Source organism: Dromiciops gliroides, chromosome 6, assembly GCF_019393635.1.
Source record: "Dromiciops gliroides isolate mDroGli1 chromosome 6, mDroGli1.pri, whole genome shotgun sequence".
Classification (NCBI taxonomy): Eukaryota; Metazoa; Chordata; class Mammalia; order Microbiotheria; family Microbiotheriidae; genus Dromiciops; species Dromiciops gliroides.
This window is the reverse complement of record NC_057866.1, coordinates 175,650,488-175,662,851: the sequence shown is the minus strand read 5'-3', so window position 1 is coordinate 175,662,851 and position 12,364 is coordinate 175,650,488. Positions and strand designations below refer to the sequence as shown.

At 38.0% G+C, this 12,364-nt stretch overlaps 1 protein-coding gene across 1 annotated transcript in view; it reads left to right on the top strand.

The window, feature by feature from the left end:
- The window catches only part of C6H4orf45 (chromosome 6 C4orf45 homolog), a 110,789-nt gene extending 98,978 nt beyond the window's left edge, over positions 1-11,811 (top strand). The window contains exons 4-5 of the mRNA XM_043972292.1: positions 9,101-9,290; positions 11,734-11,811. Coding sequence (XP_043828227.1) covers positions 9,101-9,290; positions 11,734-11,811 — 268 coding nt within the window. The remainder of the gene's footprint in view (positions 1-9,100; positions 9,291-11,733) is intronic.
- The last annotated feature ends 553 nt before the right edge of the window (positions 11,812-12,364 follow it).

The following is a 12,364-nucleotide window of genomic DNA, read 5'->3' as shown; positions in this document are numbered from 1 at the left end:
TTTTCTAAATTTCATTTTTTTGTGCCCTTTCCCGAAAAAGATTTCCCTCCCTCTTTCTCTCTCTCTCTCTCCATTATTAACCTCCTCTTTCTGTCTACTCTAGACTCTGACTTTCTTATACATGGCCCATATAATTACCTCCATTTTCTCATGCAATCAAAGCTTCTAAAGTCTCCATTCTAAGTTTCCTTCATCCACGGCCTTGGAAGACTTGCTCCATGGATGCTCCTTTTCTATTTTGCCTTAGTCAGAGAACAGTGTCAGTTACTCAGAGAGGACACTGCCCTGTGTTAGGGTTCCTTTCTCACCATGTCCCTGACTAGGAACCCCACCCAATAATCTATACCTCCCCCCCTAGATGTACCTTCCCCCCCATATTCATCTCAATATTTCTTTTCTGTGTCCATGCTTTCATACTCCCCTAGGTGCCGGCTGCCCCCAGAGGTTCCCCCACCCACAATTTAGGATGAGTGGATTTTTCATGCGCCAAATTCCCCAGGTCACACCTAGTGTAAAGTCTCCATCTCCCTTTATAGTTCATCTCTTTTCAACTATAGGTTGTTCTCTTTCTGAGACCATGTTGGTCACTTTCCCCTCATTGCTAGCCCTTGACTTGATCCTGACACACCACTCACTCCTCTCTATCCCCCTGCTCCCTTATCTCCTTCTCATGTGGCCTGACATGTTATAATATACCATTTTTTTAAAAAACATCAGTTCATCTGTAGGCAGGGTGGGTGTCTCCAGGTTAATCCTTCTTATCTGCCTCTTCACTGTTACTTTGTACAATCACATTAAACATATTTCTACATTAGTCATCTTGTGAAAGGAGAATCAGGGCACAAAGGAAAAACCACAAACAAGAAAGAAAAAAAAAACAGTCCAAAAGTAGAAACAGTATGCTTCAATCTGCATTCATAATTCACAGTTCTTTTTTCTGGATGTTGAGAACATTTTCCATCATGAGTTTTTTGAAACTGTTTTGGATCATTGCACTGCTGAGAAGAGCCAAGTCTAGTGGATAGCATTTTTCATTGTGAGTCCTTTGGAATTGTCTCAGATCATTGTATTTATCAGAGTAGCTAAGTCTTTCACCATTGATTATTGTTATATTATTGTTGTTACTGTGGATAATGTCCTCCTGGTTCTGGTCACTTTACTTTGCATCAGTCAAATAAGTCTTTCCAGGCTTTTCTGAAATTTTCCCACTTATTTTTTTTTTATAGCACAATAGTATTCCATCATGAGCATATACCACAATTTGTTCAGTCATTTCCCAGTTGATGGGCTTCTCCTCAGTTTCCAAGTCTTTGCCATTACAAAAAACTGCCACAAGTTTTTGTACATATAGGTCCTTTTCCTTTGATCCCTTTGGGATACAGACCTAGTATTGATATTGCTGGGTGAAAGGGTATACACAGTTTTATAGCCTTTTGGGCATAGTTCCAAATTGTTCTCCAGAATGGTTGGACCAACGGACAATTTCGCCAACAGTGTATTAGTGTACCCCCTCCAGCATTTGTCATTTTCCTTTTCTATCATGTTAGCCAATCTTGTAAGTGTGAGGTGGTACCTCAGAATTGTTTAAATTTGCATTTTTCTAATCAGTAGTGATTTAGAGCATTTTTTTTTAATATGACTATTGATAGCTTTGATTTCTTCTGAAAACTGCTTATTCAAGATTTGACTGTTTATCAATTGGGGAATGGCTCTTATTTTTTTTTTTAATAAATCTGCTTTCATTCCCTATATGTGAGAGATGAGGCTTTTATTAGCAAAAGTTGGCATAAAAATTTTCCTCCCAGTTTCCTCATGTCATTCTAATTTTGGCTGCATCAGTTTTGTCTGTGGAAAAGCCTTTAAATTTTATGTAATCAAAGTTGTCCATTTTCCTGCTTTCTCTTCTTTGTTCATAAACTCTTCCCTTAAAGATTGACAGACAATTTTTTCCATGCTCTCCCAATTTGCTTATGATATCATCCTTTAGGTCTAAATCATGTACCCATTTTGGCCTTATTTTGGTATGCAGTATAAAATGTTGATCTATGTCTAGTTTCTACCAGATTGGTTCCTTTGATATTTTTGGGGGGAGGGGGCAGGCAATTTGGGTTAAGTGACTTGTCCAGGGTCACACAGCTAGTACATGTCATGTGTCTGAGGTAGGATTTAAGCTCAGGTCCTCCTGAATCCAGGTCCGGTGCTTTATCCATTACCCCCTCCTTTGATATTTTTGAACTTTTATTTTCCCAGATGAATTTTGCTAATATTTTTTTCTAGTTCTATAAAATAGTTCTTTGGTAATTTGCTTAGTATAGCACTGAATGAATAAATCAATTTAGGTAGATTTGTTAATTTTTTTATATTGGCTCAACCTGCCATAAGTAATTAATATTTCTCCACTTGTATAGATCTGTCTTTATTTATGTGAAAAGTATTTTGTAATTGTATTCATAACACTCACAGCTTTAACTTGGCAGTAGACTCCCAAGTATTTTATACTGTCTCCAGTTATTTTATTTGTTTGTTTTGTTGTTGTTGTTGTTGTTGTTGGTTTGTTTGTTGGGTTTTTTTGAGAGGCAATGAGGGTTAAGTGACTTGTGCAGGACCACACAGCTAGTAAGTGTCAAATGTCTGAGGTTGGATTTGAACTCAGGTCCTCCTGAATCCAGGGCTGGTGCTTTATTCACCACGCCACCTAGCTACCCCCTCCAGTTATTTTTTTAAATTTGTTTTTATTTTATTTTATTTTTTTGGTAAGGCAATTGGGGTTAAGTGACTTGCCCAGGGTCACACAGCTGGTAAGTGTTAAGTGTCTGAGGCTGGATTTGAACTCAGGTCCTCCTGAGTTGTATCCACTGTGCCACCTAGCTGCCCCACCCTCCAGTTATTTTAAGTAGAATTTCTTTCTAGCTCTTCCTGCTGGATTTTGTTGATAGTATATGGAAGTGCTGATGATTTATCTGGGTTTATTTTATATCCTACAACTTCACTAAAGTTAATTGTTTAAACTAGCTTTTTAGTTGATTCTTTAGTGTTCTCTAAGTATATCATATCCTCTGCTAAGAGTGATAGAATTTTTCCTCATTGTCTATTTTTCCTCATTGAATTTCTTTTTTGGGTAGTTTAATAATTTTAAAATTCTCTCCCCTCAATCTGTTTTCCAGGTCACTTATTCTTCTGATGATATTTCACATTTTCTTCTATTTTTTTCATTCTCTTGACTTTGCTTTATTGTTTCTTGCATTTTCATGGAATCATTAGCTTCCAGTTTCCCAGTTCTAATTTTTAAGGAATTATTTTCTTCAGTAAGCTTTTACCATTTATCCAATTCAGTTTTTTAAAGATATTATTCTTTTCAACATTTTTAAAGCTATTTTGGCTATTTGCCTATTTTACCAAGCTGTTAATTATCTTTTCATAATTTTCTTGCAATGTTCTCATTTATTTTCCCAGTTTTTCTCTGCCACTCTTTTTTGATTAAAAAAAATATATTTCTTTTTTGTTCTTTCTTTAATACTCCAGGAATTCTTATTAGGCTTGTGTCTAATCTGCAGTTTTTTTCTGAGCTTAGCTTATATCTCTTTTCACAATATTGTCTTCTTCTGAGTTTATATCTTTATCTTCCCTGTCACTATAATAGATTTTTATATGCAGGATCTTTTTGTTGTTTGCCTATTTTCCCAGCCTATTTCTTGATTTTGAAATTTGTTAGAGTTAGGCTATCCTCAAATGATAAAGGTAGGAAGGACAGTCCTAAGCTTCATGCTCTTTTGAGCTGCTTTTTTCACAGTTACTTTTGGGAGTCTCTGTAATTTTGTTGCTTCTGATTTGATGTTATCTGGTAACAGATGTGGTCATTGTTCTCCTGGTCTGTGCTCTGATACTATTCCTTTGAAACAAGAGGCATTAGCACAAGGGTCCCTGTAATCTCTTTTTGACCTGTTGTACAATCCCCTCACCATCTTTGGTCTGAGAGCTCCTGAAGCTGCTATTGCTGTCACCGACTTCCAGGCCCCACTGCTGGTGTTGCTGCCTGTGCTCCAGGCTAGCCCCCACCCCAGTGTTGTCTCTCTTTCAGACATCCTTAATTGTCTTGGGCTGGAAAAATCTCATTCTGACCTTTTGTTGGCTCTGCCACTAAAGAATCAATTTGATGCAGGATTTTAAAGTTATTTGGGAAAGGAATGTTAGGAGAGTTTGGCTGGAATGCTTCATGTACTCTGTCATTGTGGTTCCATCTTTTAGGTTGTTTTATTTAAAGGAGTTGATTTAAAGGACATGTTTTTAAAGTAATAAGCAGTGAACTAAGGTTATATAGGTACAGCAATAAATTCTGTCAGACTCCTGGAGCCTTCTCACTGCAATTTTCTTCCTCAGGTTAATGAAAAAAAGTTTTTTTATGAAAATGAGTTGACTTGGGAATTCCTAGTTTGTGTAGTGAAGAAAATTTGACTAAAAGTTGTCCATTCAGCACTATTTCCCTTAATTCAGGAAGCTTTACTTTCTATGTTTTCTATTTTTTAAAAAATGTTTTATTCTGAAATTAAACTCCGAATAGGATGAGTATTTCCATATACAATGCAGAACAGAAAAAGAAAATTGCATATGTGAAGCTACTCTATATACAGGTTGCTTCTCCCTACCAGTACACAAGACATTCAACAAGTTATTTTTAAATCTTGCCTGCTTGTCTGTGTTTCTCCTGGACATAATTTTGAGCTCTCCTGTTCATTTTTATAATGCTTAATTAATCCTCCTTCTTTCCCTCCCTCCCTCCCTCCCTCCCTCCCTTCCTTTCTTCCTTCCTTCTTTCCTACCCTCCTTCTCTCCTCTCCTTTTCTCCTTCCTTCCTTCCCTTGATGACTTCTAGTTCTTTTGTTTCTCCTACCTATTTTTTTTTTGTGGGGCAATGAGGGTTAAGTGACTTACCCAGAGTCACACAGCTAGTAAGTGTCAAGTGTCTGAGGCCAGATCTGAACACAGGTCCTCCTGAATCCAGGGCTGGTACTTTATTCACTGTGAGACCTAGCTGCCCCCTACCTATTCTTCTTAACAAGTGAAAGAAAAATATGACTTATGATGAAAAATGCTATCCATCTCCAGAGAGAGAACTGCTGAACTTTTGAGTGCAGATTGAAGCATATTTTTTTCACTTTCTTTTTTCCTCTTGCCTTTTTTTGGTAACATGGCTAAAATGGAAATATGTTTTGCATGATTTCACATGTATAATTGATATCACATTTCTTACTTTCTCAGTGGGTGGGGGAGGGAGAGAATTTGGAAATCAAAAAAAATTAAATGCAATAATAAATTTATTTCTTTTTAAAAGAAAGGAAAACAAAAACCATGTATCAAGTATGCACGGCCAAGCATAAAGAGATCTCCACCTTAGCCATTTCCAAAAATAGGTTTCATTCTGCATCTTGAGCTTATTACCTCACAGGCAGTTTGTGATATGCTTTACCCCTGGTATTCTAGAACTGGGATTTGTCATTGTACTGCTCAGTGTTTACTATTAAAGGTGGCTTACTATTGGAGCTGGCACTTCCTCAGAACATGGGACCAGCCTGGACTCCATGCCTTCTCCCCTCCCTTACTAACACTAGCAAAAGAGATTTGGTGCACAGGCATTTGGGAGATGAGGTAGGGAGGGAGAAGGGCCATTTTTGCTCTCAGTGAGATGGCTGGAAAGAATTTCAAATCAGGGCTTAGTAGGGATGTTTTCATTCTCTTTCCAGTGAAATAGCCAGAGGTTTCATCACACTCAGCATAGATATGGTGGTGATAATTTGTAGCACCAGAATTAAGCAAATTAGGGATGCCTAGGAGAGAGGAAGGCCACAGTGAGAATGGATGGACACAAGAATGGCAGTAATGCAGCAGGCAGTGGTAGACGTAAACTCATCCTTCACTGAAATCTTCAACTACAGGACCATCCAGGAACATTGTCTGGTAACTAAGAGACGGACACTGTGCTTGCATCACCAGAGCTGTGTATTTGGAAGAGGGAAAGTTCCAAATTACTCCAAAGAACAGGAGTAACAGTGTACTCCTTTGAGAATCTGACTGATATTCTTTCCATTGCCTTCATATTAATTTTTGTCCTAATTAAGTGTTTTCTGTTCCCTGTCTGAGTCTGTTCTCATAGTGAGCAACTGAATTAATATGTAGAAGTTCCCACTTTGGGGACAAGGTAGGGATGAGTGAGGCAAGGCACATAAATTAACATTAAAACTATCCATGATTTGAATCAAAGTTTGTGCATATTCAGTAGGTGGGACCCAGGAACATTACATGATTTTGTTGTTTTTATTTTATTTTATTTTTATTGATTGATTGATTGATTGATTGTGGGGCAATGAGGGTTAAGTGACTTGCCCAGAGTCACACAGCTAGTAAGTGTCAAGTGTCTGAAGCTGAATTTGAACTCAGGTCCTCCTGAATCCAAGGCCAGTGTTTTACCCACTGCGCTACCTGGCTGCCCCCTACTTTTGTTGTTTTTAAAAATCAAAAGTTAAGTTTTGCTTCCCCTTTTCTTTGCAAACTCTTTGAGAGGGAATCTTTTCATATTCCTTATAATTTAATTTATGTTTTCATTCAATGAGCATTTATTGAGTACCCCAGCATGCCTGAAGATACCTGGCTTGTTGAATTTTGCCTCTGCCACTTTTCAGTTAAACAATAATAAATGAGTTCCCTTTACCTTACAGGGATTAAAAAGTACCTGTGGTCTCTAATTCATAGGATTATTAAAGAGATCCCAGAATCAGAGATTTAGAGTTGGAAAGGACCATAGCAACCATCTAGTCCAATTCTCTCAATTTACAGGTAAGGAAACTAAGGCCCTTGGAAACTAAGTGACTTGTTCAAGGTCACACAGGAAGAAACTATCAGAGGTAGGATTTTAACACAGGTCATCTGTTATCAGAGCATGTGCTTTTCTCATTTTACTACCATACCTCCCATCAAATGAGATAATGTATATAAAGTACTTTGCAAACCTCAATGTTTAGTTAATCAATAATCTTCCTCCTCTTTTTCCTCCTACCACTACAAATGATACCAATACCACCACCACCACTACTACTACTACTGCTACTCAAAACTACATGATACTGAAGGAGCACAAAAATGAATAATTCAATTCACCAAATGTTTCACTATCATTTATCAAGTGCCTAATTATGTGTCAGGCACTGTGTTTGCAGTTGGGCATATAAAAATGAAAAACAAAACAAACAACAAAATAAAACAAAACCCAGACCTTTAAATCCTCTGCCTTAGAGGTCATCTATTCCTAATTTTATATTCCTTATTTTATGGACAACAAAATTGAGGCCCAGAGAGATTAAATGTTAAGGAAACCGAGGTCCAGAGAGGTTAACTTGCCCAGAATCTCCCAACTAATAAGCATTTAAGGGAGAATTTGAACTCAGTTTTTTTCTGATTCCATGTCCACTACATCACTCTTTACCTAGCTACTCTGCCAATTCTAACTTTCTACACTTATTTTTTTTGAGATACCAATAGGTAATAACCCATACTTGCAAATAGAAAAATGCATACAATAAACTAGAACTCAGCAATTGGGGGCTAGAAGCCATACTTTTCATTTTCCCACAGTGGAAAGAAAAAGAGAAGAATAAGAATTGAGGTAGGAATAAGAGGAGAAATAGCAGCTAGGAAAGACAGGAAGGAGAAGGAATGGCAGAATAGAAGCAGGATGATTGTGGAAGCCTATCTTTTAGCAATGCTTACTCATGCAGACCTGCCATATATTGTTGCCCACAATTCTGAGACCTTAGATTTCCTACTCTGGGAAGAAAGTCGATGTGAGGAGAGGAGATTCTTGTTTCACACCTTGATACAGATAAAGAACAAGTGGGTCCATGTAAAGCACAATTCAAGGGGCTTTCTCCAATGAAGAACAGTTTTTCACGATGCAGTTTGTAATGACATTCCTGAAGCTTGGAGCATTCAGGGTGACTGCCCATTTTGCCCTTGTTTCACTTGCTCTCTCCCTGCCTGGCATGATAGGGGAATCTTTAGTGTGGGATTAACAAGTGAAAGCCAGGTCAGGGAACTTTCAGTGAGGAAACCATTGGGTTTTCCAGTCATCTTTTTTTTTTAATTAAAAAAATTTTTTGGTTACATTTTAAGTTCTTTTTTTTTTTTCCTTTTTGCAGGGCAATGAGGGTTAAGTGAGTTGCACAGGGTCACACAGCTAGTAAGTGTCAAGTGTCTGAGTCCAGATTTGAACTCAGGTCCTCCTGAATCTAGAGCCAGTGCTTTATCCACTGTGCCACCTAGCTGCCCCTCCAGTCATTTTAGAAAACCAAACATTAGCTCCTCAGAAATGGTAAAGAATCTGTCCTCTGAGGCCTTCTTGCCCTTAATGGCTGGATATACCTCCCTAGGCCTTAGAGATTAAAGTAGGGAAGGCTGAAGTCAGAGGATCAGAGGCGTTTAGAGTTAAAAGGTATCTTTGAGGTAGCATGATGGAGACAGTCCTTTTCCTAGGGTGCTGCAGGGGCTGTGAAACCCTGAGGAAAGAGCCAGAGGATCTTGGGAGGGGGATCCTTCCTAAGGTTGGAGCAAAAGCTGGAGCAGCTTCTAAGATCATAGATTTTAAAGTGAAAAGAACTGTGCAGGTCATCTAGCTTAAGGTTGGTGATTTGACCAGAGTCATACAACTAGTAAGTGTCCAAGGTGAGTTCTTGGTAGAAGGACTATGAAGGAGGCGAGCCACAGAGCATGCATGCATGGGATCTACTTGAAGGAGATAAGAATATAAGCAGCATTAGGAGAGCTTCCTATACTACTCACTCACCCATGCAGCAAGGCCTTGGGCACTCTTGGACCTCTTTCACTCAGTGACCTTATTTAGACTCAATTTCCCCACTTCCTTCCAGTGGTCTGGAAGAAAGAGCCTCACAAATGGTTGGGATATTGCATAGTGAAGTTTTCTAAACTTATTGGCAAAAAGTGGACTTCTTTTATGTCAAAAAAGAAATACAGAGGACTCTGAATTTTGTTACCTAGTGACTATTTCCAAGATCCTTTCCCTTTCAGAGTTGACCCATTGCCTTTTTTCTTTTAGGCATCCTAAACCTCAAATTCTGGATCTGCAAGGAGCAAACAGTCGAGGTAACCTTGCCTGGAATATCGGTGATCACGAGAACATCACTGAAAGACATTCCAAGTGGGCCACTGTCGTCAGGAACCTGAAGAATGTTTCCATGAGATTTTCTTCCTGCCCAAAGCTACCCAAAGTGACCAGGAAGAAGAGCGTAAGATATTTTCCTTTATCATTACACAGTTCTATAGTGTGGTAGCACAATGGAGGTGCCCACCACTCTTTTGAAACTGATCTTTCAGTAGCAATAACCTTTTTCATCCTTCATTCTTCCTTGGCCTTTTTGGCAGATTTAAAAGAAACATTTTATTTTATTTTTCTTTCAGTTCCAAATTCTCACTCCCTTCACCCCTCCCATTGAGAAGGCAAAAAAAAAAATACGATACACTTTCCAAATATAGTCATGCAAAACAAATTTCCATGGATTTCCCATTATCCATGTTCTGGGGGAAAAAAGAAAGAAAAAAAGAGAAAAAGATATGCTTCATTCTGCACTGAGTCTGTCAGTTTTCTATCTGGAGCTGAATTGTATTTTTCATCATGAGTCCTTTGGAATTCTGGTGGGTCATTATGATGATCAGAGTTGCTAAATCTTTCACAGATGATTATCTTTACAATTGCTTTACTGTGTAAATTGTTCTGGTTCTGCTTACTTTACTTTGGATCAGTTCATTTAAGTCTTCTCAAGTTTTTCTGAAACCATCTCCTTCATCATTTTTTATGACTCATATTCATATTCATAACATTCATATACCATAACTTCTTTAGACATTCCCCAATTAATGGGCATCCCCTCAGTTTCTAATTCTTTGCCACCATAAAAAGGGCTGCTATAAATATTTGTGTACATATGGGTCCTTTTCCTCTTTCTTTGATCTCTTTGACATAGACTTAGTTGCAGTATTACTGGGTCAGTGGGTGTACCAAGTTTAATAGTTTTTGGATTATACTTCCAAATTGGTTTATACAATGGTCAAATGAATTCACAGCCCTGCTGGGAGTATATTGGTTAATTTATTTTCCTGCATCCCTGAATTTGTCCCTTTCCTTTTATATAATCTTAACCAGAATTATAGGTTTGAGATAACGATACTTCAGAGTTGTTTTAATTTGCATTTCTCTAATTATATGTGATTAAGGGTACTTTTTCATATGGATATTGATAGCTTTGATTCCTTCTTCTGAAAACTGTTCATTACCCATGACCATTTATCAAGTGGAGAATGGTTGTATTCTTATGAATTTTGCCCAGTTCCTGACTTGGTTTAGAAGTGAGACCTTTATCAGAGGAACTTGCCAAAAAGAAAATTTCCCAGTTTCTTATTACCCCCGCCCCAAAAGCTACATTGCTTTTATTTGTGCAAAACCTTTTAAATTATGTTATCAAAATTATCCATTTTATTTCCTATGAACCCCTTTATCTCTTGTTTGAACATGAAATCTTTCTCTATTCATAGATCTGACAGGTGATTTTTTTCATATTCCCCTTATTTGCTTATGATATTACCCTTCATATCTAAATCATGTACCCATTTTGAGCTTATGTTGGTATATAGTGTGAGAAGTTGCTCTATGCCTAATTTATTTACTTCGAGTTTTCCCAATAGTTTTGTCAAATAATGAGTGCTTGCCCCAATAACTGGCATTTGGGATTTATCAAACACTAGGTTACTATGCTCATTTGCTTCTATATGATGCACACCTAAATTTTTCCATTGTTCAATCACTCTATTTTCTTATCTCATATAATTTTTTTAATGATTATAGCTTTTTGCAGAATTTGACACTGTGTATCACCTTCTCTTCTTAGGTATTTTCCTTTATAGACATCACTGGCAGTTTTTTTGAGGGGTCCATTTAGCAAGTGGTAGGACATGCAACTTGGGTAACAACAGTAAAATCAATGCTCAATTCCTTTGGAGTGAGGGAAGTGCAGAGAGAGAGATGCAGGTGCAGCAAAGATGATTTCAGGCATCCAGGACATTCTGAAAGTGGGCCTGGGTTGGGAGAGGACTAATTCAGAGTCAGCATCCTCTAAATTCCCATTTTAATTAATTTTTCCTGCTGGCCAGGTGCTAAGCTCAGTAGCTACCAAGGGTCTGAAAGTGCTGTCTGTGCCCTGTAAATCATAGTCACCTGGACTCAAAGGCCTTGTATATCTTCTTTAGTGATGACTCTGCTATCAGGAGATAGTACTCTTGAATTCTTTGACATCACTCCTTCCTGGTACCAATCCTTCTTAGCCTCTCTCCTCTCATCTACTGTGTCTTCTCCAGTGCTGGTTTACACAGTCACGAACTTTTCAGAGCCAGAGGGTACCTAAACAATCATCTAATCCAAACCAATCCTAATTTTAAACAATATATATATATATAGATACACACACACACACACACACACAAATCTAATCCCCTTTTCACATGGCAGCCTTTTGAGTACTTAGAAATAGCTACCCCCCCCCCCAATCATCTGTTCTCTAGATTCAGTGTTCCTGGTTCATTCAGTGGATCATCATAAGGCATGGACTCGGAGTCCTTTGCCATTCTGATTGCTCTCCTCTGGATGTCCTTTAACTAATCTGTGTCTTTCCCAAACAGGAGAGGGAAGATCTCAGCGCAAGATTTCAGACTAGACAACAGAGTCTAGAGTATGACCATCACCTCCCTGTTCTTTGAAGTTGTTCCTCTTGGCGCACACCAAGATTGCCTTAGCTTTCTTTGGCAGCTACATCACAATGCTTACTTATAACTCTTCCCTCTCTGCCTCAGGATCTTAACATCATAAAATCTTAGGCCTGATTTTTAGTTTTCTTTGATAATTAATGTCAAATAGGAAATTCTTTATACAAGGAATTCATGATTTTGAGCTTATTAAACACTAAGTTGAGTTCAGTTATTTCTGATTTTTCCCTATCTAGTCTTCCTTATCATAGGCAGCTAGGTGACACAATAGATAGAAAGGTAAGTAGGCACTCAGAGACTTATTATATGTAAGACTCGGGGTAAGTTACTTAGCCTCTTTTTGCCTCATTTCCTCATCAGTAAATGGGGATAATAATAGCACTTGATTCCCAGGGATAAATTGAGATAATATCTGTAGGCCCTTTAGTCTGTTTCATAGATCAACTTTTCTATTTTTCAGTCAGCACCAAAAAAAGTATTGTTGATTACTGCTTTCTAATATAATTTGAGGGCAGCTAGGTGCTTCGGTGGATAAAGCACTGGGTGT